This window comes from Ailuropoda melanoleuca, chromosome 5 (assembly GCF_002007445.2).
Source record: "Ailuropoda melanoleuca isolate Jingjing chromosome 5, ASM200744v2, whole genome shotgun sequence".
Taxonomy (NCBI): domain Eukaryota; kingdom Metazoa; phylum Chordata; class Mammalia; order Carnivora; family Ursidae; genus Ailuropoda; species Ailuropoda melanoleuca.
This window is the reverse complement of record NC_048222.1, coordinates 1,937,934-1,955,885: the sequence shown is the minus strand read 5'-3', so window position 1 is coordinate 1,955,885 and position 17,952 is coordinate 1,937,934. Positions and strand designations below refer to the sequence as shown.

Below are 17,952 nucleotides of genomic sequence, written 5' to 3'. Positions count from 1 at the left end.
GAAAGCCTGTGTGGGGCGCTATCTTCCAGCCCCACTAGGACCCCGCACTCCCTCTCCTAGGATCTCTCACCCAGTCGTTTTTGAGTGAATGACACGGCGTCCGCAAAGGCTACCGCGGCTGCTGTCTTGCGTCCTCTTTACCAGCCCCCCACCCCGCCCTGGGTTCCCTCCCTCTCTCTCCCGCGCTCCCACTAGCGCCCCCAGAAGCCCGGCAACTGGAACAGATCCTTCTGGCTTTGGAAGGAAGGCTGCTTATGTTTCCCTCGTCACCTCCCCACCCCCAACTCCGACCACTACACACTCATCCGTCTACACAAGAGGCCGCTCCTGGGGTAAGCTTGCTTCTGAAAATTAGAAAAAGGACATTTTAAAAGTCCAGATAATCTCAAAAAGCTGCACGCAGCTGTGCGCTTCTAAACTTTGTGTGTATTCTGCCTAGTGACTGGTGAGGAAGTAGGCTCAGGGATACCATTGGCTGGTTGACCCACAGCCGGCCAATCCTAGCTCGAGACCATGCATTGACATCTAGGGACTCTGTGGTCCCAGTGGACGCGGTCCCAGGTCCCGCCGCTGCGCATGCCGCGACTAATGGGAGGCGTAGAAAAGGTTTTTTTTTTTTTTTCTTTTTTCTCCGCTTTCAGGACGTTTTGTTCTCCGATTGTGACTATGAGATTAGAGAGAAGAACGGCAACAGGAAGATCTTCATTTGAGCGTCAGAAAAGATAAAGCGCAGAAGTCAGTTGGGGAAGGTAGGAAAGGGAAGGTCGCGCTAGCCCTCCGGGACAGGGGTGGGGAGGTAGGTGGGAAGTGAGACGCAGGAAGGCGAGGTCCCCGGGAGAGGGGCGGCTCTCCTCTTCTGCCTTTACCTCCCTGCGCTCTGCGGGATTCCAGGGGAGGATGGGGAGGGGGGGGGCGAGCAAGGGAATGGAAAAATATCAAGTGACACCTGAAGAAACTCAACTCTGGCCAGGGAAGTGAGCCGGGAAGGGCGGAACACTGCCTCTCGGATCATCGCATTGTGGCTTATCCGTGGAATGTTTAAGGAGTCGGTCTATCGGGAGAGGAAGGGCGCTGCTCCACACAGAAGCTGGGGCGCTGAGGATCCCAGTGCGGGTCACAGGAAAGTGTGACCTCGATCAGAGCTGGTGCCAAGTCTCCTTGGCTGATTTCTCCTCGTCTGTACTCCCAGGCCTCGGGTCGCTGACTCCCCCGGAGCCCGGTCCTTGGCGCGGATGGAGTCTGCGGCCGCTCTGCGCTTCTCCGCGCCGCGCTCCCTTCTGTTCTTCGCGCTCCTCAGCTGCTCCGCACTGCTCTCAGGTAGGGGCGCCTGCCTCGAGCTCCTGCCAGCCCTGCAGAGGGGAACGATCAACACTTCGGTCTGCCGAGAGGACGAGTGAAGAAGTACTGCGGTTGGGGTCCGGCGGCTTGCATTCTGCGCGCGCTCCCTGAATTTAGGCCAGCGCCCTCTGATAGAAACCCAGTGAGAGCCACAACGGCGGGCTGCACATACAATTTTACGTTTTCCAGTAGCTGCCTTTAAAATAGTAAAAAGACACAGGTGAAATAAATTTTAACAATGCATTTGCTTAACCCCAAATAACCAGAATATTGTTACTTAAACTTTCAATTAATGTAAAATATGAAGTGAGATAGTTAACATTTTTATTCTAACATTTCCAAGTTGTGTGTATTGTACATTCGCAGCACATTCCAGTGGGGACTAGCTGGTGGCTGGTGGCCGCCATAAGGGACAGCTTGAGTGTATGCTAGTTCACTCCGGCCCTGCGCTGGATGGGGGATGGAGGGAAAATCTCTGTAAGCGCAGGGGCTGCAGGAGGCACTCAGTACGTGCTTCTTAATAAGTACCAGCAGCCTCACTGGATACCCCACCAACCTCAGCCCCCGGAATCCTCAGCTCAGGAAGCCCCTGTGGCCTGGGAAAGATTACGTCTGTCCTGCGGAATATCCGCTTCCTTTCCTGTCTTAGATCTCTGATGGCTGTGCCATCTGATTCTGCTCCTTTGTTGAACAGGCCAGTTTACTGTCGTGGGGCCAGCTGACCCTGTCCTGGGCATGGTGGGAGAAGACACCATGTTCCGCTGCCACCTGTCGCCGGAGAAGGACGCCGAGCGCATGGAGGTGCGCTGGTTCCGCGCTCAGTTCTCCCCGGCAGTGTTCGTGTATAAGGGTGGACGGGAGAGCCGGGAGGAGCAGATGGAGGAGTACCGGGGAAGAACCACCTTTGTGAGCGAGCACATCAGCACGGGGAGCGTGGCTCTCGTCATCCACAACGTCACAGCCCACGACCACGGCATCTACCACTGTTACTTCCAAGAAGGCAGATCCTACCACGAGGCCATCCTGCGCCTCATGGTGGCAGGTGCGTCATTTCATTTTGCTTGGCTGCTTTTTCAGGGTGACCCTTAGGGGAAGTTTCTCTCCTAACCTCAGGCCCATTGCAGCCCAGCAGATTTTAAACAGGGAAGGTGACAGGAAGCCCGGGTGGCTCAGTCGGTTAAGCATCTGCCCTTGGCTCAGGTCATGATCCTGGGGTCCCGCCCCGTCTCCCTGCTCAGCGGGGAGTCTGCTTCTCCCTCTGCCCCCCCCTCCATGCTTGCTCTGTCTTTCTCGAATAAATTTTTTAAAAATCTTTTTTTGTAAAGATTTTTTAATTTATTTATTTGAGAGAGTGGGGGTAGGAGCAAAGGGAGAGGGACAAGAAGACTCCATGCTAAGTGCAGAGCCCCACTCAGGGTTCAATCTCAGGACCCTGAGATCACGACCTGAGCCAAAACCAAGAGTCAGATGCTTCACTGACTGCACCACCCAAGCACCCTAATAAATAAAATCTTAAAAATAAATGTTTGCATGAAACAATATTGTCCAACAATAAACAGGAATTTCATTTTACTGAAATTTTTTAAATCAAATAAAATTTAATTTAATTAAGAACTTTGTATGATCACTAGACCCCTGCCTGAAGGGCAGAAGTCTCCTAGGACCGTGCACTTTCAGGCCTTGAACCACTATTCTGTTTTATTAGAGATTCTTTTAAAGACAGAATGAGTTGGGGGGGCACCTGGGGGGCTCAGTGGGTTAAGCGTCTGCCTTCGGCTCAGGTCATGATCCCAGGGTCCTGGGATCGAGCCCCATGTCGGGCTCCCTGCTTGGTGGGGAGCCTGTTTCTTCCTCTCCCTCTGCTTATCCCCCTGCTTGTGTTTTTCCTTTCTCTCTGTCAAATAAATAAAATAAAATAAAATAAAATAAAATAAAATAAAATAAAATAAAATAAAAAAGAGAGAGAGAGAGACAGAATGAGTTGGGAAGAGCTTGGAGTCAGGACTTTTTGTGATGGTCTGCTGACATTGAGGAGGTGATATTGTTATCCTGTGGATCCCAGGAGCACCCAGATCTTTGTAATTGGTAGGTGTCTTGGAGGGGTATAAGGACATCCCCTGGCTGAGCCCCCGGGAGGTACACGTCTCTGAACTGGGGTAAGGGTTGGTTCTGCATTCTAGTTCTGTCCATTCTCCTAAAAACCAACCACTTCTGATGACCTGTGGTCACGTGAACCCCTAAGCTGGGAGAGAAGGGACAATGTCTTGAGGTCAAAAAGTTTCTCAAGGTTCTGCTGGCCTGGCAGGCTTCTGTCCTTATCTTATTGCTCCTGAGCTCCAGGAGACCAAGGCTGCTGAGAAGTCCTCCCAGGATGGAAAGGGAAATCCGCAACCTGCGTGTTTCAGGTCAGAGCAGATGCACTCACCCAGCAGTAGTCAACCAAACCCTCTCACTGAATGAATCAATCAACAATCACTTGGTAGGAGACAGACGGATGCTCGCACTGTGATGGGGTCACGGGAGGAGCACAAAGCGAACTGCGGTGTCGTCCTGCCTGCAGAGATCTCACGATTTATTGGCATATTGGTCTCCGGACTTGTCCAACTCCAGGGTCTTCTTCCTTGTTCCCATTGGCCCTTCACAGAAGGGGTACTTACTGGGGGAACGTGTGGAATACTCACAACCAGCTTCTCTGGCCCCTGGCCCCTTGCTGCCTTCCTCCGTCCCTTGGCTCTCCCCATGGAGAGCTGATCGAAGACACAGGCTAACATGCCACTGCCTTTTTAGCTGCTCCCTGGTCTCTGTCCCCAGGCCTGGGCTCTAAGCCCCTCATTGAAATGAAGGGCCAGGAGGACGGAGGCATCCGGCTGGAGTGCACGTCTGCAGGGTGGTTCCCGGAGCCCCACGTGGTGTGGAGGGACCCCTATGGCACAATCCTGCCAGCCCTGGAGGAGGCTTACGCAGTGGACGCGGGCGGCCTCTTCACGGTCGCCACGGCCATGATCATCAGGGACCGCTCTGTGAGGAACGTATCCTGCTCCGTCAACAGCACCCTGCTTGGCCAGGAGAAGGAAACGGTGATTTTCATCCCAGGTGAGTTCCCGGCCCTCGGGAGGTTCATCACGCCAAGGCAGGATCCTCAGACGGAGAGTGGAGCCTGGATGAGGGATGGGGAGATAGAGGCGTGGGGTGGAAGGGCCCTGAGCCCCCAGGAGCCGAAGCCTGCGGCGGAGCTGAGGCCTCTCCTCTGTCTCAAGAGGAAAATCAAAGTCTTCTCGGAGAGTTGTTTCTCTGTCATGGTCCTTATCCTGCAGCAATTTTTTTTAAGTTTATTTATTTATTTAAGTAATCTCTATACCCAACGTGGGGCTTGAACTCATAACACTCCAAGATCAAGAGTCACACACTCTTCTGACTGAGCCAGCCAGGCGCCCCTGCAGCCATTTAAAAAAAAAAAGATTTTATTTATTTAACAGAGAGATAAAGTGAGAGAGCACAAGTGGGAGGAACGGCAGAGGGAGAGGGAGAAGCAGGCTCCCCGCTGAGCAGGGAACCCGACAGGGGGCTCGAACTCAGAACCCCGGGATCACGACCTGAGCCAAAGGCAGACGCTTAATGGACTGAGCCAGGCGCCCCCCACCCCTGCAGTCATTTTTAAAACATTTAGAGCAATCATAAGTGGAGACTGGTATGGGCGAGTGGCTATCTACACACAGAGGGGCTGCCTGCTGAATCTCTCCCTTCCTGCCCATGGCATTTCTCAAGGGAGGGGGGCGGGATTCTCTATTTACAGACATGTACAAATTCATTCAACAAATACTTAACAAGTATCACCTATGTTCGAGGCACTGTTCTAGACACCAAAGATAAATCAGTGAACAGAATACATAAACATCCCTATGGTCATGGGGCTAACATTCTAGAGTGGCAGATTATATCAGATGGAAGGAAGTACTATAGAAAAACTGAACTGGGGGAGGGGACAGGGAGTGCCGGGGAATGGGGGAGTTGTAATTATACATAGGATGGTCAGGAAGGCTTCACTTGAAAAGATGGCAGTTGGGCAAGTGAGGAATGAGCCCTGCAGATATTTGAGAACCAAGCAACCCAGGTACTAGGAACAGCATGTGCAAAGGGCCTGAGGCAGAAGCATGTGTGGCAGCTTCAAGGAACCCCGAGGGGCAGGCGTGGCCGGCGGGCAGGCAGGGAGTGTTGCGCGTCTGAGTGACATAGGAGACACTGCAGGGTTTTGAGCAGGGAAGCAACATGATCTCACTGAGGCTGCCGTGCTGGGGACAGACTGCCGGGGATGTGGACAGAAGCAGGGAATGGGGAACTGCAACCTTTCAGGCAAGAAGGGATGGTGGCTTGTGCCGGGTGGTTGCTGTGGTGATTCCATGGTGGCCAGTTAGCTTTGTTCAACCCTGGTCCTTCCTATGGTGACTCCAGGGGTCCCTGCTCTTTGGCTCCTGGCCCCCAGCCCTGCGGTTGCTGTAGGGGGAGCCAGTGCAGGGCCAAGGTCTCTGTCCGGGGTTTCCGAGAGAAGCCAACAGAGCAGGGACCCGGGAGCCCTTCCCAAGGGCATCCTGAGGTGCTCTCTCACCCGGGCTCTCCTTTCTCTCACCGAATGGGACTCTTCGGGCTCCCTTCAGAATCCTCTGCTCCCCGCGAGTTCCCCTGGACGGTGGGCCTCGCTGTCATCCTGCCTTCTCTGCTCTTCTTATCCGCCGCGAGCATCTGTCTCGTCAGGAAACTCCACGGGGGGAAGGAGGTTGAAAATGAAGAGAAAGAAATTGCATGTAAGGAATTGGAGACAGACCATGTGGAAAAAGAGAAAGAACGTCAAATAAAAGGTAAAAGAGTAGGAGGACAGGTCACTGTCCCGCAGGGCCCCGGCTGTGGCAGCTAGAAGCCTGAGGACGAGGAGGAAATGAACAGAGGCCACAGCAAGGGGCTTGGACCGGTGCTGTCCGGGGCCTCACCCTCCCACTTGCTGGCTCCCATTCTCCAGGCTCGATTGTTTCTGGAATCCTGACAGTTCCATAGGCAGGGGGGAGGGGGGACGGGGGTGTTCATGAAGGGCCCACCCTCCCTCGTTTAACACAAACTCAAATCCTCTGGTTTCTTCTATCGAGGACATGAACTGGTTTCTGTTTCTTTTTCAGAGCAACTTCAAGAATTGCGTAAGTGTGCCATTTCCTGAAGTAGCCATGCAGGTTTGCGCTCTGCTCGGTTAGCCAGCAGCTCCTGAAGCTCATCTGTCTGTCTGTCTGTCTGTCCCGTTGCAGGATGGAGAAGAACCCTCCTACATGCCGGTGAGCACCCGAGCTCGGGCTTCTCCCCCTGGCCAGCCAGCAGGGCGTATTAGAGGAGCCGGGCAGGGGGTGCTGGGAGGCAGAGGGGCTGGGGGGCATTGGCTGGCCGCCCCCCCCCCCCCCAGTGCTGGGTCCCTGCTCTGCTATCAGGGAATCCCCACGGCTCCTGGGGAGGTGTCCTCTTGTTTAGAATAATTTCATCTATCATTACCAGAGCTTTACCATACACAGTGGACCACCCCAAAGGTTACATTTTAGGAGTTGCTGCTCTTTGGATCCTGGATTAATTTGGAAGCTGGTACAGCCTCTGCATAACTGGAGAAGCACGTGATGGAAAAGCAATAGGCTTCCCCAGACCCCATTCAAGGGTGGACGCTTAGGTGGCCGCAAACGCCTTTCTGTTCCGCGGGGACACTGATGCTCTGGGAATGGCCTGTGAGGGGAGGGGGCTTGGCCAAGGGGGAGAGCATAGGATCCAAATGCCTCATCCCAATGAGCACTTTGCCTCTTATGATTTCTCCCCTTCTGCTCAAAAGCACCGAGGAATGCAGGCTTTACCAGACTCCGTGGTACTTGAACTTTTCCTCTTTAGGTGAATTTCAAAAGCATCAGAGTCAGACATCCCAGCAATGTGGGGACAGGAGAAAATCACATTCATACGAGCGAAATGTAGATCAGCCAAGTAGTCACTGTGGGTGGGAGATCTGCAGAATGTCAGGGGTCTGAAGCCTTTCCTGCATCCAGAGAGGTCAGACCCATGTTGTTAACGCAGAAGCAGGTTGTGGAGACATGACCCTCCCGGTTTCCCCTGGGAAGGGGGTGCCCTTGGGAGTCATTTAAATCAGTTGTCACCTGGTGAAACTGGAATCCAGGGAACCAATGAAAGGAGCTTTTACTACCCAGGAGTCTACAGGGGGAAACTGGAGGGGGCGGGATGGGCCTCTTGGCTCGTTTAAGCCAAATTGGAACATTCTTAACTAAAGAGAGTCCCAGAGACCATATGTCTTCAGTAGAAAAGGGGGCAGATTGGAGAAAGTTGAGAGAAAGTGGGAGCCATGAATTTCGGTTCCTTTGGTAAACTTCCCACATTTTTAGAGCCCTGATGATCCCCTGCCCAAGGCCAGTCTCCTGTCTAGTAGGAGGCAGAACTACAGCCTCAGGAGTTCTGTGAGCTAGCTGCCTGGGAACTGGGATCAAGGGGACTTCGTGGAAAAGGCCGCCACACAGGGATCTCCCACCACCTTTCTGGGGCCTCCCTGGGGTCCAGGAATCGCACCATCTCCTGAGACCCCAGGCCTAAACTGGAGACTTATTCTGCAGCTGACGTGGTCCTGGACCCAGATACCGCTCATCCTGAGCTCTTCCTGACAGAGGACCAGAGAAGTGTGAGACGAGGCCCCTCCAGGCAGAGTGTCCCCGACAACCCAGAGAGATTCGACTGCAGGCCTTGTGTCCTGGGCCTGGAGAGCTTCTCCTCAGGCAGGCATTACTGGGAGGTGGAGGTTGAAAATGTGATGGTGTGGGCTGTGGGGGTTTGCAGAGACAGCGTTGAGAGGAAAGGGGAGGCCCTCCTGGTCCCCCAGAATGGCTTCTGGACCCTGGAGATGTTTGGAAACCAGTACCGGGTCCTGTCCTCCCCCGAGAAGATTCTCCCCCTGAAAGAGCGTCTTCGCCGGGTGGGGGTCTTTCTGGACTATGAAGCTGGAGATATCTCCTTCTATAACATGAGGGACAGATCACACATCTACACATGTCCCCGTTCACCCTTTTGTGAGCCCCTGAGACCCTTCTTCAGGCTGGGGTCTGATGACAGCCCCCTCATCATCTGCCGAGCCTTCGCAGGGGCCCGGGGGGTCCCGGTGCCTGAGGGCGGCCTGATCCTTCACAGGACAGGGACCCGTCACAGCCACTAGGCACAGAGCCCTGGCCTCAGAGCCAAGTAGAGAAGCCTTGGCCATCTCTGCTTCCACAGCACAGCACCCTGGAAGGAAACGGGCTCTCCTTCCCTCCAGCCTCATGAAACAACAGCCTCCAGAGGCCCCTTTGACACCCTCTTCAGGCCCAGCCCCATCCGTCCCTCAACAGGCTGTTGCTTTAGTAACTTGTCTGCTGGGAACCGTGGGGCAGGGTCCAGTCTCAGAGAGGGGCTGCCACATGGCTCCCAACAAGAAGAAAGTGTGAGAAAGTGACAGGCTTTAACATCGGAGTGACACACTCAGCCTGATGCTCGGGTGGACGTCAGACGCTGTGGACTCAGGGTGAGGGCATCCGGACACAGCAGGCTGTGAGGGGAGGGAAGCCACAGCTGGAGGTCAGGGAGGTGGGAGGGACCAAGGGTGCGGGTGCTGTGGGCCTCCCCATCACAGCCCAGGGACTCAGGAGCTCATGGGCCATTTCCACCCTCCCCTGAGCTTTCCAGACTGCACAGCAAAGCTCTCCCAGCCTAGAACTGAGCTGAAGAAGGATGAAGACACATCTCGGCCTGGCTCTGCTGTCCCCTCGATAAACTGGAAGTCAGCGCCCAGTTACTGAGTGTGGCCTGAGGTTTAAGGTCCCAGCTGAGCAGGTGTGTACTGACCCAAGTGGACCCCCAGGACCAGGTCCAATGGGGAAAGCAGCACTTCAACTTCTTGACCTCAGGCTGCCTTTAGATATTAAAAATTATTAAGGGGGCGCCTGGGTGACGCACTGGATTGAGCATCTGACTCTTGGTTTTGGCTCAGGTCGAGATCTCAGGGTTGTGAGATCGGGCCTTGCATTGGGCTCCACGCTCAGCATGGATTCTCTCTCTCCCTCTGCCCCTCCTCCTGCTCCTCTCTCTGTGTCTCTCTCTCTCTCTCACTAAATAAAATCTTTAAAAATAAATAAACTAAATAAAAATTATTGAGGACCCCAAAGACCTTTTGCTCATTTGAGTTGTATCTGTCACTATTTATGGCATTGAAGATGGAAACTGAGACATTTTAAAAATGTATTTATAATGTATATTAAAATAGCAATAATAAACCCATTATAAGTTAATATAAAAACATGTTTTATAAAAAATAACTTGTTTCCAAGGCAAAATAAATTTTATTGAGAAATGTGCCATTCTTTAAGGTTTCTGCAAATCTAATTTCTGGCTTTTACTAGAAGATGGGCTGGACCCTGACGTGTGCATCTATACTCAGTGTTGGGGCATCGCAGGCCATGTCATCTCCAGAAACTTCACTGTACACTAGTGAGAGAATGAGAGCAAAAACAAATAATGTCATCATTATTATTATGTGAATAGTATTAACCTTGAAGACTCCTTGAAAAGTGTATCAGGGACCCCCCACCCCCGAAATCTGCAAATCATATGTTGAGAACCAGGAGAGAGGATCCTGGAACAGACTCAGGTATCTAAAGTGATGGCCTAAATGGTAGTAATCCAATTGGAAAAAGTGGGCTGAACAAGTATTTAAAAACTTCCAGCGTTGGGGAGGGTGTGTGCTGTGGTGAGCACTAGGTGTTGTGTAAGGCTGATGAAACACAGGCTTGTATCCCTGAAACAAATAATACAGTAAATGTTAATTTAAAAAATTAACTATGGCAGTGATGCATGGACACGTTCTGGAAAGTGTGGGGCACTGAAACAGCTGGCTTGGTAAGATGGAAGACTGGGTTATTAACACGTATGTGTGGTTTTTATCTTTGGTTCTCTTGTTACAATATTATTTGAACAGGTTTAACCAAAAGCACAGGTGTGCAAGTCCAGTCGGAAAACCAGGGCTGCCTCATGCATGGGTAGGCAGGCCAGTTCTGAAGACCCAGCAGGTCCGAAAACCTGCCAAGAGGGTCCCGGGCTTGGAGCAGGATAGAAATCAAATGAGAGCCAGGAAAAAGCGCGAGCCGTGTTTACTCAATAGTGTAAGTGATAGAATATAGCAGACGGAGTGTCTGGGAGACTTAGAGAACGGAGCGCCCTCTTCACTTCGGTTAGGGGTTTATATTGGAAAGGGGTCCAGGGTGCGTGTTCCTAAAGGAATCCAGGGTAGGGTCCCATCCAAAAGCTCAGGTGTTATTCCACAAATCACCAAACGTAGGGGGTGTTGACACCAGTGAAAACCGGGGTTTGTTGGAAGCTAGCGTCCTGAAACATGCTCAGGTCGGCTCTTCTCAGATGTTATCAGGTGTACGGGGGGCCTAGGAGGAAACTCAGAATGACGCACTTTCTTGCGCCCCCCTTGGCCTGGGAACAGAGCTGCTTTGGCTTACTCAGACGCAAGGTGAGATACCTGGGTACCTGGGGCCTTCCTAAAATGCAGTCCCTTCAGCTTCCCTGTGTCACTAATAACTGGCTATGCTCTAAGCAAGTTATAGCCTTACTGGGTTTCTGCATTCTGTACCATAAAGCTTTGAGCAGGTTTCTATATCTTATAAACGCTTTCACTTGCGCAGAACTCAACCCTGACCTTCTCAGGAAGGTTTTGATTCTTTCTAGGCAAGAGGCGAGTAAGTGTTGGTGGGGGTAGGGGTTGGGGTGGGCTGGGGGGTATACTGTGGAAAATCGCTTGCAAAATTAAGAATAAAATCAAACACTTGGGATAGGCATTTAAATTCCTCCAAACTAAAGTAAGTTGGGAAATGAGAAGGGGGATGAGTGGGGTTAGGAGGTGAGTCACGCGGGGGCCTTGGGCAGGTGGCCCCCCAAACGCGCTGATTCTTTCCTAGTCCTCAAGTCTCCCCAAAACCATCACTTCCCCAGGAGACCCTTCCTAACTTTGCCATCAAAAGTGGTCCCAGGATGGAACAGGGGCTGTGTTTGGACCCCACCCCCGCCCCAGCCACAGAGCCCAGGGCTCCCGGCGTGTCACCTTAGAAGAAAAGGCGGCGCAATCGTTTTTTGAGCACTAGATCTCATAGAAATGCGGAAGCAGAGTGTTTGCCAGAAAGAACGGGGCGGGAGAAACCGGACTAAACCAGCCTGTGCCGCGGCGGACGCCAGCGCTGACCCGTCGCCTGCTCTTTCCTCGGCGGTGGCCGGAGGAAAACAGTCGCGGCCCGGGGTGGGGACTCGACGTGCTAATGAGACACGCGGGGCAGGTAGGCGCCTGTGCGCCCACTGCGCCTGCGCGCAGCTTCCCGGCGCCCGAGGCGCCGCTGCTTTCCCGCCGCCGCCGCTCCGCGCAGCGCGGTCTATGCCGGGAGCCCGGCGGGACCTCTGCCCCCAGGGTCAACCCCCGATAAACGCTGCCTGCATCTTTCTTGGCCTCCTGTCAATTCTGTGTGCGCCGGAGCCAAAGAGCCCGGGGGTCGGGAACGGACTCCGGCCGCCACGCAGGCAGCCCAGGAGGGAGCCCCCGTGCGTCCCCGAGGACCCGGAGTCGGCGCACGGCGGTCGGGGCCCCTCCGACCCTTGGGGCTGACGAGCGGCCTGGAGCTTTAGTCCGGCGACTCGGCGGCGGTAAGTTCTGCCTCCTGCCTCAGCGACGCTGCCCCTCCAGTCAGGCCCCGCGGACCGCCTCGCCTGTTTTGGCCTCTCTGTCACTTGGGTCTGAATGTCTCCCGCAGAGGAAGGTTTTCTGGTTCCGCGATGCAGGGCCGAGTGTCCCCTGTCCCCTGACTCTCACCCTCCCCTTGTTGGTCCCTGCAGGGTCACTGGAGGACCCTCTGGTGGGTTGAGCCCGTCCTGAGTGTCCCCTGTCTTGGGGCTCTTGGCCCCTCCCCCGGCTTTCCTTCTGGCTGGTCTGTGTTTCCTGGGTTTCTTTAAAACCTGGAATTACTTCCAGACTCTGTTATTTTCTTTGGGGTTCAGATCTGTGTTCTTTTTTCTGTTGTCTCTCCGGATCAGGGCTGTCGCCCTGAGAAATCTCATTGTCGTCTTTGTGAAAGCGGGGCGTTAGCTTCCTACCATCAGTCTTGTCTTGCCCCCGACCATTCTGTCTTTTCCCTTTTTGTTTGTCTAGTGAAACACCTGGTAACTTGTTATTCTGTTCAGAGGGAAGGACAATTCCTGGTGAGCCAGACTTGGTTCTGGTGTAAGGTTGAAGAAAGCCAGACCTTGGTCCGGATTCGGGACCTCAAAGACTAATCTTGTTCTGTATGGGGGAGCCGCCTTTTTTTTTTTTTTTTTAAGAAATCAAGCTTCCCTCATCTTTCGTGGGATGAGGAGAGGTCCATTATTCATACAGATCCAAGTCCCAGGGATTACACCTGCTGGTCGGCTTTCACCCTTTTTTATAAGTCACCAGTTTTGTCGAACTTCCCAAGCTGAGCAACACCTTAAATGTGACAAAAGACTCCCTTCTAGGAAGGGATCGATTTAAATTGGATGGTTTGAAGAAAAGGAAATTAATTAATTAACTAATTAATTAATTTTGCAACACTGGCCCCAATATAACTTAGGGGACGAGGAATAGTGGCCCCAAAATGGATCATTAAACTTTAATACTATTTGCAATTGGAGTTGTTCCGCAAAAGATCTCAGAAGTGAGGAGAAATATCAAAACCCCAAATGAAGGGATTCTTTTAGAGTCTGTGTGGCCTCTCTTGCCACCACGGGCTTTTTCTGCATATTCCTTTTATGAGGAGAGTCAATATTTACTTACCTTTGAATGAAAAACCCCCAGTCCTCAAGGGACAACTTAGTACACACTGCTTTGGGGGTCCTAACTCAAAAGCTGGGTCTTGATCAGAGACTGGTAGCCTATTTCTCAAAATAACTGGACCCAGTCGCACAGGTATAACCCAGCTGCTTTAGTGAGTGAGGCCTCTAAGCTGACCTTGACTCCACATCGAACTCCCCACAGGTTCAGACGGTATTAGAAAGTAAAGCGCACCTTTGGCTGACTGGAGGAAGGCCAACCATCAGGCCCTCTTGCTAGATTCCCAGATGTTATTTTAAAAGTATGCCTGACGAAACCCTGCTACCTTGCTCCCATCTGTAAAAGATGAGGGTCCTCAGCATCCGTGTATGGAGACAATGACCTATTCTAGCAGACCTGAGCTTCAAGACAAATGCCTTGACCATCCAGATAGGGGGTCCATTATGGATGGGAGCGGTTTTGCAGAGGGAGGCATCTGGAAGGCAGGCTACCTGATAAGGAGCCTGGGTAGAGTCTTAGAGGCTTGAGCTCTTCTGCCTTGATGCCCCACCCATCCAGAAGGCTGAACTGGTAGCTCTACTCAGGGCCTTACAGTTGGGAGAAGGAAAAAGATGAAGTCTCTATACTGATTCAAAATGTGGGCTCCCTATACTATAGGCCCATGCTGCCGCCTGGAAAGAAAGGAGAACCTTAACAGCTACAAATTCACCAATAGAACAGAAGGACCCAATTTTCACCCTCCTAGAGACAGTGCAGCTTCCCAATCAGGTGGCTGTCATCCATTGTGAAAGTCCTCCGGAAAGATGGGACCTCTGTAAGCAAAGAAAGAAATAAGGCTGACCAATCAGCTGTTTGTTTTATTTATTTATTTAAAACACTTATTTATTTATTTATTTATTTATTTATTTATTTGACAGAGAGAGAGCACACAAGCAGGGGGAGCTGCAGGCAGAGGGAGAGGGAGAAGCAGAGCCCCCACTGAGCAGGGAACCCCGATGCCGCTGGGCATCATGACCTGAGCAAAGGCACACGTCTAAGGGACTGAGCCAATCAGGCGTCCCCAATCGTCTGTTTAAACAGGCACCCTGAGCTCAGGAGCCCGCTCAGATTACCGCCATGAGTTCCCCAGCCACCCTCAGAACCTCCCGCTAGAACAGGAGCACGCAAAGAAACAGGGATATATACAGAACAAAGCACTGGGTGGCTTATGAGAGAGGACAACATTCTCATTCCGGAAGCCCAGCAGCAGAAGCTCATTCAGCATTCCCATGATGCCGCGCATTATGGAAGAGACGGCCTGGGACTTGGTGCAAAAGGTCTTTTCAGGATAGGGACTTAGACAATAAAACAAGTTACCCTCGCTTGTCACTTATGCACCCAAAAACAAACCACAGACCCATCCAATCAGACCCCACTTCTTACACCAGTCCAACACCAGGAGACATATCCTGGGGAAGGTGGGCCAAGTAGTCTTTACCCTGTTGCACTACGAGCAGGCTACAAATACCACCTTGTGTTTGTTGATACTTTTACTGAATGGGTGGAAACCTTCCCCACCTGGTCTGGGAAGGCAACCGAGGAATATAAATCCCTCCTAAAAGAGAGTTACCCGATTCGGCCTCTCTTAAGTCTCTCCAAAGTGGGAGACTCCTTCTTTTACGGTTAAAATTACCCAGAGCCTTTCAGCGGCCCTGGGAATAAATTATTAATTGCATACTCCCTGGTTCCCTCATTCCTCAGGGAAGGTTGAAAAGATGAATCATACCCTAAAAAAGACTTCAACAAAACTCTGTCAAGAAACTCATGAGCCATGGGTCCAGTTGCTTCCTATCGCACTACTCAGGATTGCCACTGCCCCAAAGCCTAGCCTAAGACTCAGCCCATTTGAAATGACATGGGAAACCCCTCCTCACCCCAGATATTTTACTAGATGGGAAAATAAGCCAGAGTTTGCAGCATTTTATTTGGGCCAGGTAGAAAAAGCTATTGTGGATTATGCTAATCGCGTGCTACCAGCACCCCCTAGAGGTAATTTAGAGGAGACACCCCCCCCCCAGCCCCACCACTTCTGCAAATTCATCCAGGGGCTCAGGTCCTCCTTAAAACCTCCTTGGAAGGAGGGCTCCCTGGAAGATCAGTTGCTACCCAAGTGGAATGCCCCTATTGAGTGATTTTAGTCACCCCAACAGCAGTTAAGCTGAAGGAATCCCTAGCCAGGTACGTCTTTCCAGGCTAAAACCTATTTCTCCTGGACATACTCAGAGATGCCCGGAAGGCCCCGAACCATCTTACTCATGTTGAGCCTGCGAAGACTTCAAATGCTTGTTCAAGAAGCGGCCCACAGAGTCAGATAAGTGATTATACCTTGGTGGTTTGGTTTGCTGACTTTGCTTTTTTTTGCCTTTGTTTTACTTTTTCTTCTCTGTGAGTACTGTTTCGGGTCACCTCCACTCCCTGGGAAAGACCCATTCTGCTACTGCGGGGTCTAGAAGATCAAAACCAATGATGGGAATGATGACGTGGACCCTTCTCTTGGCCCTTCTCCTGGGGATGAGTTGGGAAGAAAATAACAAAGTGGGGGAAACCTGGAGAGAAAACTCAGTTGTCAACTTTTCTAGCATTGTGGCCTCGGGAAATAATCTCTCTAATTGTTGGATCTGTCATCCTCACCCACAAGATGGGGCTCCTAAGTTCCAGTTTGTACCTATAAATGAGGATATTACTCTCACCTTGACTTCTGGTCCTGTTAGGAGCACACCCCTTCTAACAGTAGAGCTCGATGGTCGTGACGATATGAGATGTGTCAGGCTTACAGACTCTTGGAACCAAACCGGTCTCCAGGTTAAGCGGCCTCTTCTCTGTAAAGAACAAGGACAGCCCTGTTGCCCCTGCTGGACAGATACCTGCCTTCCCAGTGTGGGAAGCTCGCCCTCCATTTTCCCTATGTCATTTTCCTCCTCAAGCTCTTCATGTACCCCCAACCAGACCCACTGGTGTGTGGACTCGTCTCTACTCTCCCCAGATGACCGACCTAACTTCTCCTGTACATACTGGAAAGGAACAGCATCCCCTTCCTGGAGGCTCGCCTATCAGACCCCATCTGCCTTCAATAGCCAGGAGGGAATAGAAGAGGATTCAGAGCTTGGTGGGGGGCCACTGGATGGAGGGCCCCTGTCCCCCGGATGCAAAAGTACATCTAGCTGGGGTCTCCTTTTACGAAGCTGGTTTAATTCCTCTTCACCCCGCCAAGCTTGTACCCCACCTGGGTATCTGTTTCTCTGCGGTCCACCACAAAATAAACTCCCCTACGAAGGGAGCCCTAATTCCTCCTTCTCCTGGCCTCTTCGGGCAGTGGCCTATTCATGTGTAGATAATGTTCACTTCCGGGGAGAATGCACTTTGGGACGATTGGGCCCTAAAGGATTAGGCGCCACTGTATATAATATCACCTCTCAAACCAGACGTAAGAGAGCGCTCAGTCTCATCTTGGCAGCAACTGGGGAAGGCGTAGGACTGGCTGCCCCCTGGCGGGGGTTTGCTTATCGTGAAACAACCTTAAAAAACCTTACCCAGGTCATAGAAAACCTGGCCACAAACACCAGTGACAGCTTCGAGGGCCTTCAGGAGTCCTTGGATTCCTTGGCTAATGTCATACTTGACAATCGGTTAGCTCTGGATTATCTTCTGGCCAAACAAGGGGGTGTCTGTGCCCCAGTCGACGACACTTGCTGTACCTTCATCAACGACTCTGGGGAGGTCGAACTAAATAGTCGGGAGGTTCACAGACAAGCCAGGTGGTTGCGCGTGCTCAATAATCACGATGCCCAAACTCAGTGGGACTCGAATAGATCCTCTGTGCCCAGCATTGCATGATTCCTTCCTGTCCTGGGCCCCCTGGTGGCCATCATTCTTTTGTTAATATTCAGACCCTGTCTCTTTAATCTTTTGGTTATGTTTGTGTCTTCTAGACAGCAGTTTCCTGTCAAACTGATGGTGGCACAAGGGTCCCACCTATCCGGTCCCAAGAGGAATAATGTCCCTATAGAGCGTTAAAGCAGTCCAGGAGAGATCTTTACTCCTCTAGGGTAGGACAGAGACAACACCCCACTCAGCAAGAAGCAGTTCCAGAAGATGAGACCTTCGGCCCCTCCTCCTTAGGAATAAGGAGGGTAAAATCTCTCCGTGGGGGACGGAGATAGACCAAAGGCTGCGTCTGGGACCCTGCCCCATCCTAACCATGAAGCCCATGGCTCCCTGCATGTCACCTTAGAAGAAAAGGCTGAACACCACGGCTTTGAGCACTAGATCTCAGGGATACAGAAGCGGGATGTTTTCTAGAACTCTGCAGAAGAAACCGGACTAAACCAGCCTGTGCGCGGTGGACCCCAGTGCTGACCCTTACACCTGCTCTTTCCTCCGGATGGTGCTAGCAGTCAGGGCCCGGGGCGGGGACTTGACATGCTAATGAGACACGTGCTCGCTGTGGGCGCAAGTTGTCCACGGTGCCTTCTTGCAGCTTCCCCTAGCTCCACACCCCCACCCCCACCCCCACCCCGGAGGTCCCTGCTCTCCTGCCTCAACCCTTTCACCAACTTGCAGGGCCCGGGGCCGTTTTTTCCCAGCGCTGCCTCCCCGGTACTGGAGCGTAAGCCCCCAATAAACACTGCCTGAATCTTTTCTTGGGCTTGCGTCAATGTCTGTCTTTGCTGAGAGCCAAAGAGCCCTGGGGT

General features: G+C 52.2%; 2 protein-coding genes and 1 long non-coding RNA gene across 3 annotated transcripts; 2 read left to right on the top strand and 1 right to left on the bottom strand.

Moving 5' to 3' along the window:
* Positions 1-723: 723 nt before the first annotated feature.
* Positions 724-9,425, top strand: LOC100469130 (butyrophilin subfamily 2 member A2). Its single transcript, XM_019809262.2, has 8 exons — positions 724-735; positions 1,190-1,317; positions 2,033-2,380; positions 4,150-4,431; positions 5,991-6,191; positions 6,504-6,521; positions 6,627-6,653; positions 7,974-9,425. The coding sequence occupies exons 2-8, from the start codon at positions 1,233-1,235 to the stop codon at positions 8,564-8,566; spliced, it is 1,554 nt and encodes a 517-aa protein (XP_019664821.2). The 5' UTR covers positions 724-735; positions 1,190-1,232; the 3' UTR covers positions 8,567-9,425.
* On the bottom strand, positions 1,418-6,494 carry LOC117802200. Its single transcript, XR_004625257.1, has 3 exons — positions 6,321-6,494; positions 5,963-6,091; positions 1,418-1,534 (listed from the first exon to the last, which is right to left on the bottom strand). It is a non-coding gene; the product is annotated as an uncharacterized LOC117802200 (long non-coding RNA).
* A 2,147-nt stretch (positions 9,426-11,572) lies between the features above and the next one.
* On the top strand, positions 11,573-17,900 carry LOC109491086 (endogenous retrovirus group V member 2 Env polyprotein-like). Its single transcript, XM_019809275.2, is given in 2 exon segments — positions 11,573-12,081; positions 15,485-17,900. A coding segment is annotated over 1 exon segment (1,551 nt). The 5' UTR covers positions 11,573-12,081; positions 15,485-15,724; the 3' UTR covers positions 17,276-17,900.
* The last annotated feature ends 52 nt before the right edge of the window (positions 17,901-17,952 follow it).